Here is a 24,348-nt window from a genome sequence, read left to right on the forward strand (position 1 = left end):
CCTCTGTTCAGCCAGGTCATCCCTTTGTTGCTTGATGGCATTTAGTTTTTGGCGTTCTTGATAAAAGTGTGTCTGGAGATGAAGCTCTCCATTTATTAATTCCTTGCTCTCCTCTTCCAATTTGTCAACCTGTTTTAATAAAGTGGTTATCTGGTCTGAACAGGCTCTGTTATATGTTATTTGTTGTTTTAATTTCAGTTGACTCTCTTCCAAAGAGTCCACCTTTTCTTGACACTCCATTCTTAAGACATTTCATTGGGCCTCTTGGTCTACATTATTCTGCTGTTGGAGAGCCAAATCCTCTCTTAATTTTATGTAATTTCCAGATTCTACCTACGAATCTTGGCTCTTTTGTAATTTTTGTTCTGCTAATTTGTGCTCCGTCTGAATTTGAGCTAAAAATTCGGATTGATTTTGCGCAAGAGTTCTGTTTTCCTCATGCTTTTCCCACATCACTCCCATATGGAGATACATTTAGGCCGTGATTCTGACAATTTTAATCTGCCTGATGTAATAGGCCACAAGTCCTTCCACGTGTCCATGTCCATGGCGGTGACCTGTTGCATCATTTCTTCTAGCCAGACTTTTTCATCTTGCTCTGCCCATTCCCCTCTGACATATAACTTGTGGAGAAGGTGCTCCTTTGCCATATTGCTCTCTACTCTGGCCATTTTGGAAGTGTTCTTTCTTTATTCATTTATTTATGTAAGGGTAATCTGTATCCTTTTGCTTTCTGTCTATTTTGGGGTTGATGTAGTTTTAATTTTATTCACAGGCCTGTTACTTAGGATATTTGTTTTGGGGAGGCGCTTCTACAGTGTAACCCAGTGTTCCAACCACACAAAGTATCACTACCTTGAAGGTTAGCCTGCTGTGTTAAGCTGTCACGGGTGAATAACCAAACCCAATCCCCGGCTACGAGAACCCAATTTGTGAAGGATTCTAACCAGGCGTCACACACCAGATCAGGACTCTTGCCCTTAGCCTAGGATGTAGCGCTCAATTAGAATGCTTTTTCTTTATTTTCTACGAATTTGAATTGAGCCGATACCCGACCCGTCTCACACCCCCTTTTACAAATACCGCGGGTCACAAGGGACCATGAACCAGGCCGGTGTGTGGGAATACAATATTTATTTTAATTTAAAAGAAAATCACACAATTTTGATATTGGGCAGCAATCACCAATGGGGTGATAATAACAGTGAAAACTACCGAAATATAGTTGGGTAACCTTCTACAAGAACATATCCAAAGCACAAATGAATAGGGGCACTTTTTCAATTAGGATAGATGGCACCAGAGTTAAGATTTCCCCCTGCAATGTTCCCTCAACTCACAATCGAATTCTGAGTGGATAGAAAGCAGCAGCAGGTAGTCGGGGATGTAGGGCAGCAAACAGAATAGAAATCCCTCACAAAATAAGAGGCAAAACCCTTTGCAATGGCCTAAAATGACACTCCGATTTTAACAAATAATGTAAGGTATCACAAAAGGCATACAGTTCAAAAGCAATGTGAAAGTGAGAACCCAGTGAAGTCGAAATCACACGTGGAAAAGTTGCATTTACACTTTCTTTTCAGTTTTAAATGTCTACTTTTTTTTTTTTTTTTAAGAACGGGTGAAATATACAACATTGGAATGCGGTTTTTAGGCAGGATCACCCTGCACATCACAGGGACAATATGAATGTGTAAGAGTGACAATAGCTGTAGAACTGGATGAGATTTTCAAGGTGAAAGGAGGTTCAGTTTTGGTAAAATGAAGCAATTAAGAAGATTTTTAAAGAAGGAAAAGTTTCACTTACACTAGATTTAATGGCTAGAAAAGAGGAGCGCCACCCGTGAAAATATAAGTTACGCTGCAGTTGTAACCCTTCACCCAGTGTACCCCTTTTCTTTATGGAAAAATTAATTAATTTAATCAAAATATTGCTAAGGAGTTACAAGATGGGGTGAATGAAAGAATGGCGCTAACACTAGGAAATCAAGGACAGGGTATGGATAGCATTACTTAGAGAGTAGGACAAAGAAAAAGTATCAAGATGGGCGGCTGGGCAAAGGTCTGGTCACCGCACAGCGACGCCTCAGCTGGATGGAGCGGGTAAGCAGGGCAAGCAGGTAGTGGGCAAAATTCCGGTCTGGTCACAGGATGCTTCCCAAAGGTACCACAGCTTTCCCCCTTGATTATTGGGATTTTAGTGGGGTTTTCATGATCAATGGCCTTGCTGGGATAGGGTCAGCTATGCTTTGGCCTTGCAGTAGAGTCTGGAATCTTGCAAAGGTGGATCTGGAATGTCAGGATACGCAGGCGCTGGAAATTCAGGAGAGAGTGTGTTGCCCCAGTGAGCTCCCACCCTTTATATAAAAGTGGGTGACATCACCGGTTTATTGTTGGGCAGAACTGAGCTAGACCTACCCCCAAGACCGGATAGGTCAGCCAATGTTGGTGGCCTCCTCTATGGGGTTGTGTTTTATGAGGTGAAAACCTATCCACAGTCCTTTTTGCAAAATCATTCATAACATAAAGTACACATTTATACAGTTGTGGGACTTTAACAAAATACATAAGCAGATTACATATTTTATACAGAGCATGGTGTTCCCACTCCCAGGTCTGTACGCCATTGCTTCGCCCTTATAATAGTTTTTCGCGATTTTAGTGAGAACTGCTTCACCAAAAATCCCACAATTTTAGTTGTGTGTGCATATTATCATAGGGCATATTTCTATTAATTTTGACGTTCCACAATATGCACTTTCCCCATGATTTAAATTCTCCTGGCATTTGTGTCCCATACATGCTATGGACGGCCGCAATATCTTGTTTAGAAGCCATGAAAATCACATGTAGGCTGTACAACTTTTGCATTTCTGTGCTGTCCGGTTACAAAATTAACAGTCTTAAAAGTTTATTCATCAAATAGTATTTGGAAACAGATGGGGCTGCCTTTGTCCTCCAAATATGGTCATGCCTTTCCAGGCTACCACCAACTGTCAGTTCAGCCCAGGGTGGCCATGGGGGTTTCCCAGTTTGATAGAATGTTTATTGCCACTTCCCCACTTCACAGGTAGGTGTCCCAGAATCTATTGTCTCAGCCTGGAGCACAGACAAAAGTCTGATGAGCCTGTGATATGCGGCCTTCTGGTCCTATTCAAAGTTTCCCAAGACAGCAATTAACATGCTTATGTCCCAGACGTTTATGGTGGCTCCTTTTGGGGAGAAGGCCTCAGTTTAGCCAGCAGAAAAACCTGTTCTGGAGCTTCCACAGCAGCCAGCTAATGCATTTAATTCTTACTTTCATTTTATTTTGTTCTGAATCAGAAGCAAGCCTGTTGAATAAAACATCCCATATGTTTCCCAGCACAATCCCTTTACATTGCTAGACAAGGGCAGGGCCTTATCCAACATACACCTCTTTAAACCGGTATTTTTCTTATTTGCAAAAGTACATTTAAACACGGTGTAAAGCCTGCTGGCATGTTCCTTTCAAAAGGTTCCATCTGACTTTCCCACATTGTTCTGCAGGCCCAGTTTCTCTTTTACAGCAATCTGTTTAAGACACAGATCCACTGAAATTGACATAGGTCCAGAAAGCTAGGGTTTCTTTTGAAGCAGTGATTTGTGACATTTTGTAGCCCAAAAGTCAAGTGTTTTTCTGTGCAGCTGAAAGTGAAGCTTCTGTGGATTTCCTAGACTTTGTCTGACACCGCCTGCCATTCAGGAATAATGCTCTCTCCTGCTGGGGCACAATCTGAATATGGATGGGCATGGCAGGGCCTCGTTGATAAAAGCACAGTAATGTAGAACAGATGAAAAGGACTTCAAAGCGGCATCCTTTTAAATGTAAAATATTTCCCTTTTTCAATGGGAAACTCTGGGCTTGCAGCAAAGCAGCGCAGCCTTTCACTTTGCTTCTTTAGTACATACAAGAACACACCCTGGCAGCCTTTCTCGAGGTGCTCCCTGTTCCAACTTGCCCATTGGTGCTTGGCAAAACAGTGCAGCCATCCTTTGGTAGCTGCAAAACGCAGTTTTGATGCGAGGCAGTGGTGCTCAATGAAGCCAGTGCAGGCATTGTTCTTTTAACTGCAGCTTGGTTATGGATGGAAATCCTGCTGAGTGGGTCAATGTATCTCACAATGAGCAACTGTTTATTGTTTTCTTTTTAGCATAGGGAATCCCCATTTTAGCAATAGGGAACAGAGAAGACTTTCTTTAAGTTTAATTAAGAAATTGTTTGAAAATATGTACTCGTATCCGTCTTCTAATTCTCGCTTACCACACAGGAAAATGTTTAACTGATGCCAAATGGGGAGAATATACCCAGAGAAGGTGGTGGGACATCTAGAGAAGAAATTCATGTAAAGAGAAGAAGGGTTCCTCCACAAGACGTAAGGTAACTTACAGGCAAGTACTGAGAAGAGGGACGTGGAATTAATATTAAACGGAGGAAGGGCAAAGAAAGGATTACAAAGACAAGCTAAAATAACATTGCTCATGGAAACTGACCCGGAGGAGGGGACAGAATCCATGTTTTTATTGGCAGGATATTACCTAGATGTGTCAAAGAAACGGGAAGGGTCATCGAATTCAGAAATGCATAAGGAGGAAAACCAATTTTAGGGATAGGCCACCCACTAACATCCTTCTTTAATTAAATGACATCCTCCTTTCATTAAAAGACTCTCTCCAAGCTCCATGTATACATCTATAGTGAGCAGCAAAGAAGATGTTAAATGATTGAGTGTGGCCCACTCTATGACCAGAGTCAAGCCAAATGATTGTTACTGGGTCATGATCCGTAGTAAAAAACATGGACCTATTTTTAACATGTTAAAATGATAATTATTTAGGTTGGTTTCACTCTTTTTTTCCTGTGGATAATTTAAGCAGAAGAAGAAGAAGCAGTGGTGGGCTGGCAAGGGGGAGGGTGCAATTGCTCTTCCAAGCTGGCTGGGCTGTCTCCCCTTGGACCAGAGATGCAATATGTTAAAAATTCCACCCTGCCTTGAATGTACAGGGTGCTGCAAGGTCTATAGATGGGGCTAGTCACTCATCTTGATTTCAGCAATGTTGCGGATGTGCTTTGGTGGCCCACCACATGTGCTATACAATGTGTACTCCGTTGCCTCGAGAGACGCTGGCGCAAGTCCAGATCAGAGTGGGATCACTTGTCTTATTCACTTACCTTGTTCTTTATGATGGTCTTTTGCTCGCAGGTAATCTTCCTTACTTTTCTGATCTCTTGTGTACTCCGTCAACTCACCCTAAACGTTTATTTCAAACTCTTTCAATTCTTCTCTCTCTCCTGCTTCTCCTGATCACTCTAGTAATTCTACCTTATCTGCTTCTGATATAGCCTTATTTTTCTCCTCAACAGTGGCCTCTCTTCGTACCGCCATTGAGTCTTCCATCTTCTCTGCTGGTACCACTGTTTCCCCTTTGCCTCCCAACACGCCTATTTCCATCTTTTCTTCAATCTGTAACAATGAGACGTCTCGCTTGTTAATCTGGGCTCACCCCACTGCTTCTTCGCTTGACCCTATCCCCTTGGTGCTTATTCCTAAAATCGACCCTTCTCTTGTTTCCTATCTTACTTCTTTCTTCAATATTTATCTTTCGACTTCGGTTTTCCCCTCCTCTTTTAAACATGCCTCCATTCTTCCTATTCTAAAAAAAACCTTCTTCTGATCCTTCTCTTGCTTCTAATTTCTGTCCTTTCTCTGTTTTGCCTTATCTTTCTGAACTACTCGAACGTCTTGTTTAGTCTGAAGTCTCCACTTTTGTTCCAGATACTACTATTCTCCCTCATTTTCAGTCAGGATTTTGGCCTTTTCATTCTACTGAAACTGCTCTTCTTTCTGTTTCTAACTCTATACTCTCTGCACATTATTCTAAACACTCATCTCTGCTTATTCTGTTAGACTTGTCTGCAGCTTTTGATACTGTTGATCACTCTCACTTTCTTCTCTTTATTCCTTTTGGTTCTCTGGTTCTGTTCTTCCTTGGTTTAGGTCATACTTATCTCAAAGGACATTCCCAGTGTTTTGGCCTGAATCATCTTCTGATACACTTCCACTTGTTCATGGTGTTCCCCAATGCTCAGTTTCTGGCCCTTTTCTCTTTTCTCTCTATACTACCCCTTTGGCTGAAGTTATCTCATCTTTTGGTCTTTCGCTTCACTTTTATGCAGACAATACTCCACTCTTCTTGTCTTTTTCATCCTTCACCCCTGAAGTTCATAAACCTTTGGCATGCCGTTCAGCCATAAATTCTTGGATGACAGAACATTTTCTTGTATTAAATGCTGCCACAACCGAGGTACTCTTCTTTCCGGCAAATACGATTCCATCTCCTCTTCCTCCTTCTTTTATTTCACTTCCCTCCCTATCAGCTTCCCATCTCCTCCACTGCTTGTAATTTGGGACTTTACCTTGACTCTGATCTATCTTTCACCTATCATATTTCCAGTATCCTCTCACGCCTGTCTCTATCACTTGTATAACATTCCTAAATGTTGTCCTTTCTTAACCTTCGATGCCACTGAACTTCTGATTTCCTCCCAAATTTTTTTGCGGCTCTTGTATTGCTCTGTTTCTCTATTTGGTCTTCCTCTTTCTCACCTTGCTCCACTGAAGTCTGTTTTCAATGCCTCTATTTATCTTTTTTCTCCACGAGATTCTATTGCTTCCCATTGCTTCCTCTCTACTCTTAGCTTTTCATTCTTGACTTAAATTTAATTTCCTGTGTCTGGTATTTTAAATCTCTTTACGGCCTTGCGCCTATCTTTCTTTCTTCTCTTGTATCATTCTATATTCCTACTCATTCTCTTCACTCCCACCCATTCTCAATTTCTTCTTACAGTTCCTCGTCCTCCTTGTGCTACATCACGTTTTTGTTCTTTTACTTTGTTAGCTCCTTTACATTGGAACTCTCACTTTTTCTCTGCTCTATTTCTTCATATTCTTTATTCCGTCTCTCACTGAAGACCTAATTTCTCCAATCTGACATACAAGGCTTATTGCTCTTATATTGTTATTTGCATCCCCCATTTTATTGTACTATTTTTATGATTCTGTGTACAGCGCTTTGGTTTAAGGTGCTATATAAATCCCAAATAAAATACAAAAACAAAGTGCGCCTCCATAGTGAGCGAGGGAGTGGGAGAAGTGCCTAGGCTGCAAGTGCTGCAAGTGCATGTACGCATTTAAACGACAGATTCAGTGACCCTGCTTGGTAAGGTTAGCACCACTGTGGACCATAACACCATTGGTTTGTTTCAATCCTCAGCAGCCTATCACTTGCCAAGGACAGAAGGGTTCATATCTTCTAAGAGTTTGTCCTTCGTTTCATTCTGTAAGATTGTGCCCGCTATGGTCTGGTGAATGCCTTGATCACTTGTGAGCTAAGTTCATAGAACCTTGAACAGCACTTACAGATATTATTGTATGGTGGTAATAGAAATAGCTGTTGGCTTGTTTGTGATACAGTTGAAAAACATACACCGAAATATGTAACAATCCAGCATTATTTATTTATTTGTTTATTTTATTTGTTTTTATTGTGCTACAGTTTAATACAACTTTTCACAAATCAGACTCCTAACTAAAAAACCGTTTGCGTGGCCACAATAGAATACACATCATACAATCAAAATTAAAATCATGATTAAACCTGAATCTGATCAATCAACCATAAGAGAAGAACAAAATAATTAAATTATAGTAACAGAGAGCTACTCATGTTAAGATATTTAGAACAGTGTTCATCTTTCTCCAAAGGAGAATGGAGTATATAATGCATGCTTCATGATCCCCACTCAGAAATAAGTCGCAGATAACTTCTGTTGGGAGACACCCACCCAGGCCTGAAGTGCCTGTCGCCTCATGATCTGTACTGACTCGCATTGGACCAGCAAATGCCTAACAGTTTTCAACATGCCCTCAACACAGAAGCGGTATTTCCTGTCTTCTCCTGCGATCTGCTTCAAGGCCCCCTCAATTTCCTGAGTCCTGACCGTATTAAACTTCAATTTAAGATAGTCCCAAACCATTGTGTTCCCAATGAAGCACTTAACATATGTTGGAACTTTTCCTCTCTCCTGTATGACATATATATTCCAGAGCATGTTGAAGTGTGGCCAGATTGACAATGGCTTGTTCTAGGCCAGAATCAGCCAATACGTGTTTCATATGAGCTGTAGGAACTAAGTGTGGTGCCCAGGGGGCCACATAAAGTGTGCCCATCTGTCAGTGATGGCCGCAATCTTAGCAATGTGGCTGCCACGCCTCATTGAGGGTGGAGTTTGGGTCACCTCAAATATCAAACCCTGCAGAGTAGACGTAGGAGCATTGGCCAATTTCCTAGATGTTATTATAATAATTTGGCATTTATATAGCGCTACGAACCCTCAGGTATCTGAGCGCTGCTTATTATTAGCCACGGTGTGTGGTGCTCATTTATCGACCTCGGAAGGATGAAAGGCTGAGTTTGGCCCTGCCGGGATTCGAACCTGCGTTAGCAAGCTCTGCACGGATGTCAAAGCGAGCGCTCTACTCGCTGTGCCACTTGACCGGTTATTATGCAATTCAGTTGGATCTTGTACATGATTGGAATCAAATTGAATTCCAGATATACCATTTCAATGGAGGTATAGGAGTGGAGTCTTAACAATAATTTTAATATTGTGCGTTCTAATTTGCCCACCTCCTCCAGATTAAGGCGGCAATACGTCCCAATGTCATGGAGGTAATTGCTCTCACCTGGTCGAAGTTCACAGTTCCTGTAAGCATAGAATCTAAATGAATGCCAGAGTATTTGTATACATGGACCTCCGTTATAGGTGCACCCTACAGGTTCCAATGTAGCATTTTTGATGTTTTCCTTAGCAGATAAAAGACCATGATCTTTGGTGGTGTTAATGACCAATGAGTTAAGGTCTGCATACCTTTTCAATTTGTTCAACAAGGTTTGAAGGCCACCAGGGGTAGGTATGAGGATGACAAGGTCATCCATGTAACCTAACCATTGGAGAACTGTGGAGCCAAGCGTGGGGTTTCGTAGGTCGATGTATCTTTTAGCGCCTCCCCAAGTCAGAATGATAGAGATTATAAAGCATTGGCGCCAGAATACATCCCTGTTTCAAGCCCCCCTGAGTCATTATCCAGGGAGATGTGTGACCGTGCTGATCTAACTTTAACCATTGTACGGTCGTGTAGGAGGATTATCGTCTTGAGGAGGCCTAATGGAATGCCCCATGATTGCAGCTTGTTCCGTAGGCGCGCCCGTTCTACAGTGTCAAATGTGGCACCAAAGCCGACGAATGCCACGTACACAGGGATATTCCGGATCTCCCATGCTGCTGTATTGTGGGGATAAGTGCCAGGGAGATTACCGTCGTACAATAGCCCTTCCTAAATCCTGTCTGGTTGAACGGTATAATGTTATGCAGGATTACCCACGTTTTCAGGTCCTTCAATAACACTCTGGCAAATAATTTTGCCGGAGCGTCCAACATGGCCAAGAGCCAGTAATTACGTGGATCTTCATAACTCCCCTTCTTCAAAACTAGTACCAAGATGCTGTCACGCAGATTAACGCCATGAGGAGGGAATATTCTGAGTCACCTCTATAAAGCGAACCAGCCATGAAAGTGCATGTGACCAGGTGAAAGGGTTCACTCTTGTCAACACACTGTATTTCGTGACTTTCAGACTTTGTCCCCCTCTTCATCTGCATCCCTCATTCGGGTTCACGCTTGCCAATCTGTCAACCGTACCTTTTCTCATTCAACTCTTCTGATGCATGATTCACTTCTCTTAGCTTCACAACCATCTGTCGGTCAAAGACTTTCGACTGTACAGAGGATTCTACAAGACACCTGTATGACCACTTTGACCCCTCTTCTCGCCTTTCCCAAGGTCTTCTGGTTACGGTAGTTTCAATACTTGGGTAATCGCGCAGGGTTTCCTGAGTGAGCACCCACGTGGTGCAGGACTCCTCTGTTGCTGGCTTTCCCCCTTTTTTCAACAATTGCCCTTCATGCTTTCAAGCCATTTGCTACTTTTCGTTCAACACAGTTCGGTTTTTCATCGACTCTCCCCTCGACTCACCGGCTGTGATGAACTGATTGGCTTTCTTTCTCCTATGAGTCAAGGTTGTTACCACGGAGACCAGCGTCTCTACCAGGCTTGGTTATCAGCGGAGGAGGGTCTTGTGTACCGTAGACACCTGCTGCAACACACGCTGACTATTGTTCGATATCTTGCGATTCCTTCTGTGGAGGTCTCCCAGGCCTTGGTCAGAAAGGGCGAGGTTGCTTCTCTCCTTGTCATCCTCTCGATATGCGCCGTCTTTCTCCTCCTCTTGAACTGCTGTGCTGAATTGGCTCCCTGGATGTGTGGTCTGCCTTGCTCGTTTTGTGCTCCACCTTTTATCCCTATGGGGAAGGGAAAACGCCATTATGTGTGTGCAGTTCTGGTCCATTGCCTGACTCTGGTGTTGGGACATGTCTGGTAAATGGCTTGAGTGTTAGTCCGTCGTCCTTCGTACTATGCAAAAGTGTTCCCATTGGAAAAGGGGGGGGGGAATGTTTGTGTATCCTACGTGGAAGTTTGGGGAAAAGTTGTCATAAGAAGGGGGATACCGCATCTCACTCTGTGTTGCACTTCCACTGCCCAAGGACCCGCCATCCAGGTGATCCTCCCTCACTGGTCCACCCCCATGAACTGGATCAAAATAGCGATGGCTGTGTCCTGGCCACCTAGATGAGAGACCCCTGGGGAGTAGTCGGGGAGCCGCCTTTAGGTTTCTCACAGTAGGTAGACAGGGTGCCAGGTATGGGTTTTGTGTAGTGGGTTAGGTAGACAGGAAGACAGGTATGGGTATTTTGCCATGAAGGTTGTGTTTCGCTCTTCTAGTGAAAACAACCCCCCCCCCTTGGTTAAGCTATGGCGTGGCTCTACCAATGAATGCTCTAGCTTCCCAATCTATTTAAATAGGTCTAAAACTAAATATGGGTTGGGAGAAGGTGTAGCCTGTTGGCAAATTGCAAACTGGGACACAAGGAAATCTGGACTCAAATCCCAGCTTTCCTGTTTCATCAAATGACATTATCCTGGTGAAATCCTTTTACTATGGTTGGTATGTGGGAGAGATTCACTGCAGTCTGGCTCTCTAAGAAACCAGAAACGTAATTGAATGATGTGTTGTATAAGATCATAATTAATGTCACTGTCTACTATATATACTTGGGTATATGTGGCTGTGGGAGATATTGGTATTGAGTGTAGTTGTTCTGGAAGTTGGAGCCACTGCATCATGGCCCAGAAAATAATGCCCTCCTTCTGCCTGCCCTCATGCGAAAAGTTGCCAGTCCTCCCTTAGTTAAGGGATAATAAATCGGTCGTCTCTGCTGTTAAAATAGAATGCACATGCAGTCCATATTATCCACTTGCTCATCTGGGCGCATAGAAACCTTTGGGGAGGATTAGACGAGTGATTTCCCGACCTGCCACATATAGAAATGACAGAACCGGTCCGGTGGGTGGCTGCCAGACCACAATGCAGTGCCGGGTGCTCCCTTTTGTCCTGTGGATTTGCTACCCGCCTTACTGTGCCAATAGCAGCACTGCACTGACAGCCACATGTGCGTTCAGAATTGTGTGCTCAGCCCAGCCAGGGCCGCACCTTAAGCAGTAACACCAACCTGTATGACCCGGAAGAGCGACAAAGTTCAGCAGGCCCCGCTGCTGCAGAGCCAGCCGTAGAAGGTGCGGGGACTGCCAGCCCCAGGGACCCCTCTGCAACCGGAACAGCGCCCCTTCTATCACAGGACCACGAGCGGTCTATACAGGTGAGACCGGGGCCGCTCTCCCCGAAGGTAATCACGGCGTCCGCTGCTCGCAACCGTCTGCGTTCGCATTTATATGCGAACGCTCGCCTGGACATTGTATCCTGATATTGCAAGCCACCGGGGTGCTCTATGCTTTATAGAAGTAGGCCTATACGGTTGCGGGAGTGCCGCTGTGAGGTTGTGGCAGAGCTCGTATAACTAATGCCTAACTTGTATACACGGGGGCCTTACCTCGGGATATCAGCCCGGAAATGATTAGCTCATCTCCAAGTTAATCTTTCATCACCGACTGTTCTTTCATCCGATCAAATATACGGTGACAAATATGTTTTTTTTATTTTAGAGATTACAAGATGTACAAGTATACTACAGTTTGTACCCCCACTATACAATTATACAGTTTGTTATTCGAAATACGAATGCAAGGCCTCCTGGGCGCATCGTGGTAATCATTCGACGGCTCTGCGTGGCATGCCGGCGATGATCAGCCAAGTCCTCTTTCACTTGATACTGAATTGTCGTCAACTGTCCCTTCCTCTCTTGCGATTGCAATAAGAACTGTCCCGAACACAGCTCTAGGCTGGGCTCTATTTCCAAGAAATGTAATGTGAAAAGCCGGTCAATAATAAGTTATAAAATGCTTCCCTAACGTCAAAACGACCCTATTTTAGACAGTTACGGCTTGGAACTCGAAAAATCGTGCAGTGTTTTATGTATCATTTAATCCCACCTTTCCACCACTGAAAATAGCACGTTTTGTTTCCATAAGCTATATTTGTAACGGAGCAACAGGCCGATTCAGCAAGCTACAGCAAAGTGCACTGTGGTGATGCAAAACAGGTCCTGAAGCTTTCTAAGCAGCAGCAGCGCTGGCTTTATAGACATACTGTTGGCGGATTTGCAGTCACAGGTTCAAACTCTACAGGGTGGGCTCAGCCTTTTATCCTTCCGAGATGGATAAACTGGGCACCATTGAGATGGGCAACAATAACACGTAGAAAGCGCAGTCCTCTTTCGTTACAGGCTATATCGGAACATATTGTTATTAAGATGGAAAGCAGCCCCTAACAGTCTGTGAAATGAAGGCACGCCCACAAACGCTCGAGCCAGGAGAGATTAAAATCTGGCATCTGCAGGTTATCCGTAGATCTCTGCAGCGAGACCTCAACCCACCTAGCAATATTACTTTCGTGAGAATATGATACTGTGAAATGCGTGTGTGTGTATGTGTGCATGATGTGTCCACCTTAAGGACGAGTCAAAATCCTGGAACATACATGCGAAATTCCATCTTTGCCTTCACACATCAAGTCAGGATTGATGTTAGAAACAAATGCACATAATCATCTACTTAAAGGGCCAGATGTATGTTTGTCCGATAACGTCACGCGCAGTAGAGGCTGCCCATACGCACAGAAAGCTCTGCTAGAGGGAGCTGTTGCCTTCGGATATACAGTGGTCCATGTCGCATAGCTTCGCCTGTTGTTGTTGCTAGAGGGAGCTGTAGGCTTAGGATATATAGTGGCCCTATTGTGTCAATGAAAACCTGCACTTTGGCCGTGTACATGGGCCTGTACACTAGTTTTATATAATATGATTCTGAATAAACTTGATCACATGTGTTGGTGCTGCTCTGCATGCTAACATTTTTCCTGCACATAACTTTTGCCATCTTCGCCTTTCAGGTGAAACGAAAAGGAGGTAGCCATGAAGGTTCCTTCTGGTCCTGCTGTTCAAGAGAGGCCTGGGCCCACAAGGCTGCAGGCCATGTCGCTGCAGAATCGCTTCCTCTTGCAGAATGTGCTTACTCAGGAATGTGAAGCCTGGTCAAGAACCACGACTGCATTTGACCCAAAGATCTCAAATTCCAAACTATCCACGATCAGCATCCATGGCCCAGTTCATGAAAAGCCATCTTTAGAGCTTGGACAGAGTCCGTTGAGACCATTTAACTCCTCTGGCGATGTCTCTCCTTTGATCAGTGGCAACATGGCGCTGAAGGGTGCTGACACCAGGAACAAGTTTCTATCCTCAGCAGTCCCGAAACCACCTCTACAGCTGCACCAAACTCAAACAGAGACTGTTGGTAAAGTTGTCGCCTCTGGAACGGCCTACAGCACATCTTCCTGTGCAACCAAGAAACTGTCCACTCTGTCCAGCATCCCACTCCTACAGCACGGGATGGAGACACACCTCCTGAAAGAGAGCGCTCATGTGATGGAGGCCTTTGGGACAATGTGTCAAGAACACCAGATGCAAACAGAGGTACGTAACTTTAGATTTACTGATGCGCATCATTTTGAAATTGGTGAACCATGTACACAAGTATGGGACCTCTGACAAACTCCTACATTGAAGATGGGTATGTGATATCCTAGATGACTGCATAGAGATGTGAGAACAAAGACTTAATTTACAGGTTACTCTCATAAGTGGCACAGGTATCCCAACTGTTTCATGCTCGAGATCTGTTTGTGGCATTAGCGGCACAGATGCATTGGTATGTGATATCATACATAAGATGGGCATGTGACGACATACATAAGATGGGCGTGTGACATCATAGATAAGATGGCCATGTGACATCATAGATAAAATGGGGATTCAGTGGATTTGCCAAATCAAAGATAAAAGATCAAAGACACGGGTGCACTGGTATATAACATATATGTGGCATAATGAACACATATGTGATGAGTCATCTACACCATCTTTCTTTGTCTGATAATCCTCCCATCTTCTAGTGTAGTAATTTCATCTGTCGTAAGCAGCTGTAATAATGCCATTTTTTGTACCCGAAGAACTTCATTTTATGAAGTATTTTTTGGGCCAAATGTAGTGTCTATCCTACAGTGCTGTAGCGTGTAATTAATTTTGTCAGCATATGAAGGGACAGACAAAAATGATTCGATCCAGGGTACATGCATGGATTCTAACCTTCTCTTTTTACACAACCTCCAATTAGTTTAGTTTCCCCTTGCATTCGTACAGTTGCTATCCATATTAGATCCCAGTAATGTTTCTTCCAGTTCAGCTCTAAAACTGGACAAAGACCCTCCACCAGCCCAACGTTCCCAGGTTGCTTGCCTGTAATCTTCATGATGATTGTACGCTTCCTCGTTCCAGTCCTAACATTATGAAGTCAGCCTACCATGGAAACAGGCACACATGGCTAGCACTTAAATTCAGCAACATTTTTCATCCTTTCCCCTTGGCTGGGGGTATGAATCGCCTTGCGTCTTACCAGCAATAATGTTGGTACTAACCAAACACTAAAACGACAATCCGACACGTCAAACAACTGCTCTGTAGAGGAGGTATCAAGGACTGGGATGAGGAAGAGTAGAACTAATTGCAATGCAGATTACCAATAAGTAATATGGGTATTAGACAGAAATATTGCTAGTAGGTTACCCGGCGGTATCAAAAAAAAACTCGCCCCCCAATATGGGGCTTTTTACATTGATAACATACGCATTCCCATCTCGTCCTTAGTTAAAACCCTAGGGGTTTATCTGGACACCACCCTCTCTGTCACGTCACGCCAACGCCATAGCATCCTCTCCTGCCTATGCTACCAAACTCTGAAGGTGGACAAACCCTTCCTGTCCACCGAAAGCTGCCTCACCATCGCCAGAGCCGTCATAGGCTTGAGGCTTGACTACTGCAATATGCTCTTCTCCGGCACATCATCTAAAAATGTACAAAAACTACAAATCATTCAAAACAATGCATTCAGAGCAGCCCTCCGCATCCCAAAAAGGCAACACATTTCTATGGCAAGGAGAAAAGCCCACTGGCTGCCCATTAGGGAGCGTGTTCAATACAAAACAATGGCCATCACTCACAAGTGCCTCACCACCACGACCGCTCCCTATCGCTCATAGAAGGTTGTGAGAGCCTTCTCCACCAGACCTACAAGAACACTGCATGGCCATCGACTCCTGTTACACAAAGCCATACGTGCCGAAGCGGGCGCCGTGAGTTTCCCCTTCATTGCAGCGAAGCATTGGAACTCCCTGAGAGCTGAATCATCCTACTGGGCATTCCGCAAGGCCCTCAAAACCTGGCTGTTTGAATAACCTAAGCATGAATGTCATCTAACACGAATTGAAAAAGTTATCTACTTGTACTCTGCACTTTCTGGCTTTTTTCAGACTCGATTGTGAACACATGTAACTGGTTTCTGTATTAGCGCCACAATGCCCTCTGGCTGTTGTGGGATTTATAAATGAATACAATAAAGTAACTACTTTATCCCTCTTCCCCAGCCCAGTTCTAACAGCATGAGGATGTATCAAGCTGTCTTAAGTCTTCGATGACCAGTCCTTGGCAGCTTTTCATGTGACATGCAACAGCCATGACCTACCTACGTACATTGTCAGCTCAAAAGAAACTGGAAATATGCCACTGGCAAGGCCACAATCAATGTCGTTTCTGCTGAAAATGTGCCAAAGTAAACACTATGGCACAGCATAAGTTTATTTGAACAACACTGCAAAAAAGTGACTAAGCATGAGGTGGTAGATAGATGAGACTCCTCTGAAAAGGCAATGTCCAGAACTATTAGAACTAAGGCACACCAGACAATAGGCAGAACACGGTCAAAGAAAAGTACCACCATTAATAATAATAAAATGAAGAGACTTACCTTGAAGAAAGGGGCACAGGCAGGTCCATTCTTCATGCAACATTCCACAGTCGGCTCTGTGGATTCTGCTCTAGATGATGAAATTGTTAACACAAATTCCATTCATGCAGTCTGTGGCATATCTATAACCCTGTTAACTAAAAAATGGGAGATGGAGAGTCAGCCTCTGAAGCAAGGCCTCAATCCCAACACGCACACACATGGTTTGAACCTATGCAGTCTCCCAAAAACCAAGCAAGACATGGGGGGCGGGGGGGCAAGCTGGTGTGGGTGTAGCAAGGTCTTGCTTAATGTAAGCACAAACCCCAAATATTCTACATTGACACCCGTTGTGCACTACATTTCCAAGTAAGCTGCATTTCCCCTTCTAACCCTAAAGGTACATTGTAGAAAACTCGGAGACAGGAGAGAATCATATATCTTGTAATTTGTGGGTGACATAGGATCTCAACATAAATAGAAACCCCAAACTCCTACATTTTCTTGGTGGATTTAAAATGTTAATTCCAACTAAAAAGGGTACTGAATGTAGAACTCTGTGGAAAAGAGTCTCCAGATCTGTTGACTGAGCTAGCTAGGCTCTTTGCGAAGACCCTCCCTTATCCACCTGAGAACTTGGAGAAATAGATAAAGAAGAGGAAGTGAGAAGCCTTATTTTAATGTTTTTATGGTGCATTGAATGAGGACGACTTGCAGACAAAGTTTTGTCTTTCATGCAAGCACGGATGGTAGCATACAACTTGCTGCTGTAGTCCTGCTGATCATGTGTTGTTTGCAACAGTCTGGATCGCTTTCCTTTGACAGCACCCTCACCATCACGGTATCTTAAGCCTGTGCCGTTCAGCATATTGAACTCTCTTGACTGGCCCAGTTCTTGTGAAAACATAGTACACCCGCTACAACAGAGCATCTTACTCCTGCAATCATCCACTTGGTCCTCTTCAGCAGGTACACATGGACAGGGGCGCAGAATATTTAAATTTCTCCCCTTCCCAGTTGTTTGCAGGACCGCAGACCTCCATAAGATTTTAACCTACTGTAGCAAGGACAACTAACAAAGAATCTACATTAAAGTAGAAAGAAAGAAAGGTCACTTAACTGACGAAATAATAGTATTCAGCATCCAGTGTTGCTTCTGTATTACAAGAAATGGACAAAGAGGATTGTGGGTAGGCAATCCATGATTTATACCTCCAGACCAGGGGAAGGGCTGGGAAATGTTAAATTTAAAGGACTAGCGCAGTGTGCCTCTTTCCATGATTGATTGGGCCTAATAAGAGGGACACATGCAATGATTCTCCTTCCTTTCAATATTCTCACCTTCCTCACTTTCACACCAGGAGCTCTCTTTCCTTTCCTTCCTTTTATCTCTGGGTTGCACAGCAGAGCATATTAAACTCTTTCCCTGGTGTGTGTCTCTCTCTCTCTCTCTCTCTCTCCCTCTCTCCCTCTCTCCCTCTCTCCCTCTCTCCCTCTCTCCCTCTCTCCCTCTCTCCCTCTCTCCCTCTCTCTCTCTCTCTCTCTCTCTCTCTCTCTCTCTCTCTCTCTCTCTCTCTCTCTCTCTCTCTCATATAACCCGATTATTCTCTCACTGCCCCCTTGATTATAAACTATAAAATCCTGTTTCTGTTCACTGTCGCACCTCAATTGTTTCACAATCATCTGATAATTTCTGTCCCAGCCTCACTTTCACCTCTTATCGATACCTACTGAAGGCCACATTTATAGAAGATTCACTTGTAGTAAACGCAAAATAAAAAATGCGTTTGTAAATACTTGTATTTATCCAAGGCCATAGGAATCCAAAAACCGATTCCAAATGTCTTTGTCTCTTGCAACATTTAGGAGCCATAACACCCATACCCAGTTGTTGCTGACAGTAACTTATTTCCATTTGGGTGTCCGGAAACTGCTCTTCTGCATAGGGTTCTTCTGCAAAGGGTAGGGAACCAGTATTCATGATTCTTTGCGGCTGCCACGCGGCAGCGGGTTGCCCTGTACAAATGCCGAACAATTGTTCTGGGTTCTACCCTTCCCCAACCCAAACTGTTCTCCTTTGCAATTCTCGACCTTGCTCCAGTCACCTCTTGATGTTCTCCAACCAGTCTCTGACGAATTGTGGGATTCAGTTACTTCTCCCCTGAGGGTGACCCCCTGCACAATAATCCCCCTATGGGTGGCGGCATGGGGGACCGCACAGGGAGAGACAAGGACTCCTGTTCCGCAGAGGAACTCCCTAGAACCCTCTCTTCTAGAACAACAATAACATCAGAACTCCAGCGACATCCATCAAACCAAACCACTATTTGTTATCGTAACATAAGACCTAAGATCCAAACTGAGGATCAATGTAGTAAAACTACTGTGAAGAAGAAGAAAGAACAGTGAGTAATATTGATTACTCAATGGTTAGAAACCAACACTATTGTGACAAAGAAGAATGAACAAACAATGAAGAGTGATCAACTAAAATAGAGAACAGACTATACTCCTCCTTCCGGCGGCGGACCCAGCAGCCAATCATAAAAAGAGACAATTGACTACTGTCCATGAGAAGTGGAACCCAGGAGTTTCAAACCAGCCGACTGAGGAGTACTGAGAGAGACTGGGAGATCCTCCGTCGGTAGGAAACCACAAGGTGCTGTCGGCAAGAAGCACTGAGGAAGCTGAAAACCAGACAGAGAAGGGAAAGAAAACCCCAGTAGAAGAAACGAGTTGAGAGGTGGCGTGACCCTGGAGAGGTGGACTGTTCAGTCTGGTAACCACGCTGAGACCCCTGCAGCACAGGTGCTGCAGAGCCGCAGAGAAGAAACAGAAGGAGACGGAGCGAGAACCAAAGCTATCCTGAATACAAAGGAAGTCCCTATCTTGAAAACTGGCCCAGTGGTGCCAACCCGTAGAAAACAAGGTAACGGCAGGTAACCCAGGAGGGAAAACAATACTCGTCCCAGTGAGTGGCCTGAAACTAAGAAGAGTGAGAGATTCTGGGACTCATCCTATTTGCCCCAGTGAGTGGACCAAAACTGAGAAGATTGAGAAACACTCAGGGACTCGGCTTACTTGTCCCAGTGAATGGCACAACACCAAGAAGAGTCAGAAACAGTATGAAACTTCTCTTGCTCATCTCAGTAAATTTAAGAATTGAACAGGAGATTAAGAAAAACTGTTGGGTGTACAATAAACCGCTCAAGAAGAAAGATCTAGGAACAGAGGAAGAGGAACAAGATGTTATGCCTTATTCATTCAAAGAACTACAGAAACACAGAGGATAATAACCGCAGGAAAAGGGATTCGGTATCCCTAGTAGTCTCAGACAGAGACACTTTCAGAGACACCAAAGAAACACATTGTACAAGAATATCCGAAGCCTCTAACATTGAGGAGGAGAAACCTACAAAGAGAATGAATAGGGGAGCCAAAGACTTGGAAAAGTCCCCTAGAAGAACTCAATAAGTTAATCTAAGAGCTAGCTAAAAAGTATCTCAATATTTTCTACTAAGGTTGAGGAAGCATATCAAGCAAAAGGAAGTCATTCTCCCGGTCCTTTATTTTGTATTAGTGGAAGGGACAGAGCAGCTTAGACTTGGACAGAGGACAGATTGACAGACTGTTTTCATTGGACTTCACCACAGACAACGCCCACCTTAGTTAGTTTGGTTAGACAGGGAAATGTATGAATTAGCGATGGTGAGGCCATTTAACTTATCTATATACATATATATTTGTGAAGGTGCGTTTGTATGTTCAGAATTGGCTCCAGCCCCACAACAGTTGGTGGGCTGAATTTTTGTCCTGAGGTCGGCATACCAGTCTGGAGTTTACTGGCGATGGTGAAATCGGACCAACCCCACCCATTCGCCCTGCACAGGGCGGGGTCTGACCCTGTGCTATCAGTATAGGTAATTTTGGGAGATTGCAGATTTTGCGATTTTTCTAAAATAGGAAGTTGCAACACAATAAAACGTACACGCAGCTTTAGCAGACCCCCACGTGCATGTCTGCAACAGACCTCTGCAACGCTGGGTGGTACCGCTAGTTATTTAATAAAAGAAAGTGAAGAATACCAAAAACTGATCTGTCTCCTTCTGACATACCACACCACCTTCTGATGTTTTCTAGTCTCCTCAGACGCTCCTTTTAATCAGCTTCTTCCTGATGTCTCTCTCCTACCCCCTCCTTACTCGAGCCTCTTTCTTAAATCCTCTAAGTATCTCCAAGGCCGTCTCCTCCTCCTGACTCCCTAGTCGATCTCTTTTCTCCAACTGTCTGTACTCCTGGCTAGCTCCTTCGCAAACCCACACTGCGAGACTGACCTTGTGGTCTTTATAGCCCTGTGCTTGCTGCCTTTAGGCTGGACTCTTTTTGAGTGCCTGTACCTGTGGCCAGTATTTAGTGAGTGGGTTGGTTTGTCTGCCTCTAATTGGCACAGCTGAGCATACTATGGGGTTTAGGGGCCGGATCAAGGCTTTATTTGGCCTGTCCACCATTTCGGAAACTCTCCCTTGTTGGTACAGAAGACTGCCTGAGAAGGGCAGACCTCCACTGCCTGCTAAGCATGATGGTAAATCTTTAAAAAGTGTGTCTGAATATGAAATGAATGCTTGCATTCTGTGAAATTGCAACTTTGTACCACTCATGAGTGAAAAGTCTGCCGGTAAGCAATGGATCAGTAACATTGTTTAGTTCGCGAGTGGAAATACTCTGGCAAACAGTGCATTGGCACCATTATATCACTTGCGAGAACACTTGTCTCGCGCCACACGGATTGTTCTCTATTTTGGAGCTCTCTGCAATAGTAAGAGTGGCTGTATTTGATGTAAAGCTGAATGTTGTTGAGGCTGTGTGAATGTGTTTTCTCTTGTGGACTTTGGGCTTGTCTACTGAGAGTTTCAAGCTCTTTCCTATACGGTCTGCATATCTTATTTTCTCAGCCTTTCAAGTCTGAATCTCCTAAAAGACAGTGTTAGAATGATACGCGACATGATTTCCTTACCTGTTCCAAGTCCTGGTTTCTTAATGGGATGGTGTGTTCACTATAGTTTTGGCCTGAAGGGAGGTCCTGCTTGTCCCTGAGGGACAAAACTGGTGGTGCTAAGTGGATGGAAGTTCTTGCGGCATCTCAGAGGTCCAAGTGATTTCTCTTAAATGTCTAGTGTCCCGAGTAAGGTTGCCCTTGTGACTGTCCACTGCCATGTGATGGGATCTAAGAGAGGGTGACCTGGGAATCTGTTGGGTCACCCTCCTACAAATCCCCACACAAGGTATGGTACTTAGTCACACCTACCAAAAGAGTTTGGTTATTAAATTTGTGTAACCTAAAAAAGATATTGCATATGTTCTGGAGACTCACCTGAAATCCGACCAATGTCAGTCATGCACAAAACACTTACCATTCAAATACTTTGCTTCAGCGAAAGGTAAGAGGTGGGTGGGTGTGTTGCTTTAAAGAAGATGTCCACTTTGTGGTACAGAATCGTCTAGTTGATGGGGATGGAAGGTATAGCTTGAAAGAGGCTTTGGTGACTTGATAGACGATTGTTGCTAACATATATGTGCCAAATGCCAAACAAAAAGCTTTCTTGGTGGTGTTCCTCCTGAGATGATGGTCTTTGTAGAAGAGGACATCATTCCAACAGGAAACTCTTATATGGTCTTTCACAAAGATCTTGGGCACAAATAGAACGAACAAGGGACACGCCTCTGGTAACGAGTCCACGCCATTGAAGGAAGCAGATCTTTGTGATGTATCATGATTTTAAGGACCTTTCCCATTACTCTCCCACCTTGTGTGTTCCTCTCCAAAGTCATCCTCCCGGACCCTATTGTGCATCCGCCTGACGCTGGTCCTGGAATAGGTATTTGGGAATTCAGGCATTGTACCAAGTGTGAGAAACCTGAGGGCGTCCTCACATCTCCTCCCCATGGGTCCTCTTCTCAGGTGGCCAGAGAAAGGCCATCGCTTTTGGATCCTGACCCTGGGGGTGGAGAAGCGAGGGAGGATCACTTGGGTACAGGGTCTTTGAGAATTGCGGAGAGGATGTCCTTAGGAGGGATGCAGTATTCCCCCTTCCCATTTCATAATGAACCCGAAATCCCAGGCATACTTATGGGGTGTTCTTACCCATTTTCCTCCTGCCAAGGTAACATCAGGAAATATAAATCCAGAAATCACAGAAGTAGGGTAAAAAAGAGGAGGGTTAATAAGGAGACATGATTTCCCCCTTTCCCTATTGCAGACCAGACTAACCCTTCATGGGCTATTGTAACACCTTTCCCCACATTGTCCATCATTTAACACACTATGGTACTGGGACGGGGAAGAAGCAACTCAGAGTGATGACACTTGTAGGCGATTTCACCACTTTAGTACTGAGACGAGGAAGATGCCTGCAGAGTATTTTGAAGATCAGGCATGTCCCTTTAATTATGGTCAGGCAATTGGACTAAGTGCCTACCACCTGTGGCCACTCAGTAAGCCCAACGGCTATATAAATGCGAGCTTTTCATGTGGAAGGAGGTTGCACATCAAGTTGGAGTGTGGAGCCGGCTGGAGCTGGAAGCTGGCGTACCGGAGAGACAGGAGAGCGAGACTCAAGTGTTGGAAGCCGTGTCGGGAGAGGACCAGAGATGCCGGGTCCGGGGAAGGTTCAGAGAAGGCCGGGAAGTCCTGTGCCCCCTTTGTGTCGGGTGCAAGCAGAATCTGTGAGGAGCCGTAGTGCTCCGGTCACCGCAGATCTCTGGGTTAGCAAGTGGCGCTCTCCCCACCCCCCGTGAGAGAAGAGCGGAGACCGTGAAGGTGGGAAAGGCCAAGCAAGGAAGAAGGCAAAACAGATGGCAGCTGCCACCTGAAGCCAGCGAGTGCAGAAGGGGGGGCCTCCTAAAAGCAGTGTTAAGATGGTGGGCAGAGTTTCAGAATGCCAGCCTAGTTTCTTGGAACAGGGTAACCTTCTGGACAAGGCAGACCAATCATGGTAGCATTGTTTGGCGGTCAAAACTAGGTCTCAGGAGGGATGAGGGTGATCGAAAGCCCACAATGAGCGCACACAGCAAGAGACACCACAAATTACTTTGAGTCAGGTGTATATATCAAAAATACATTTGCATTTATTAAAGGCCTTTTAACTCAAACACAAGATGAAACTCAGCATTATTAACAATACTAACACAACCTCAAAAAAGGCGCCTGTCGTAGCCATGTCTGTGCCCGGGCGCGCCATGCTGCCCATTAGACATGCGCCTGCAAGTCAACGATTCATCTTTCGGTAAGCCCTACCGTGCCCAATCCCTTGCGCGAACCATATCTGATCCACAGCCTCACCCCTTCTGGCTCATAAAAGCCTGCACTTGACTATTTCTGTCTTCATGACTCCCGAACCGCTACCGTTATTCTGCCTCAATGCTGCTACATACCGTATCTATTACACACATAGGTTATACTCACGCCGCCTAGTCTGCCACATTATTATGCACTCTGCTCCGAGTATTGCACCCATAAGGCATCTGAACCTTCCATAATGCTTGCTAAGATTACCTGCTGCTATCACTCGGCTAAGAGTATATTGTTTTGTACTGATCCGCGAAATGCCCATGTGCTTGCCCAAGCTCACTTATTTCTGCCTTTACTGTAATCTAATATTGCGTACTGTACCGTCCCTGAACCGCTAGGAGTATTGTGCACTGCATTGCCTTGCTAACTGATCCTGTGCTTGCCAAAGTTTGTTTACGGTTGCCTTCTCTGTACACCAATATCGCGCACTGCACAATAATGGCCATTTTTGCTACTGAACCGCACAAGTTGCCCATCAAGATTGCCTTACTGTAATTGCCTTTATATTAGCTG

The 24,348-nt window shown here is 44.5% G+C and overlaps 1 protein-coding gene across 5 annotated transcripts in view; it reads left to right on the plus strand.

Moving 5' to 3' along the window:
* TEP1 (telomerase associated protein 1) overlaps window positions 1-24,348 on the plus strand; it is a 2,409,067-nt gene that overhangs the window by 17,518 nt on the left and 2,367,201 nt on the right. For 3 of the 5 annotated variants that reach the window (XM_069651741.1, XM_069651744.1, XM_069651746.1), the window contains exon 2: window positions 13,543-14,122. In XM_069651741.1, coding sequence (XP_069507842.1) covers window positions 13,565-14,122 — 558 coding nt within the window. In that variant the 5' untranslated portion in view covers window positions 13,543-13,564. Of the gene's footprint in view, window positions 1-11,669; window positions 11,885-13,542; window positions 14,123-24,348 lie in introns of those variants that run through there. The other 2 variants (XM_069651743.1, XM_069651742.1) reach the window with 2 other exon arrangements.

This window comes from Ambystoma mexicanum, chromosome 3p, assembly GCF_040938575.1.
Source record: "Ambystoma mexicanum isolate Mex_15411 chromosome 3p, UKY_AmexF1_1, whole genome shotgun sequence".
Lineage (NCBI taxonomy): Eukaryota > Metazoa > Chordata > Amphibia > Caudata > Ambystomatidae > Ambystoma > Ambystoma mexicanum.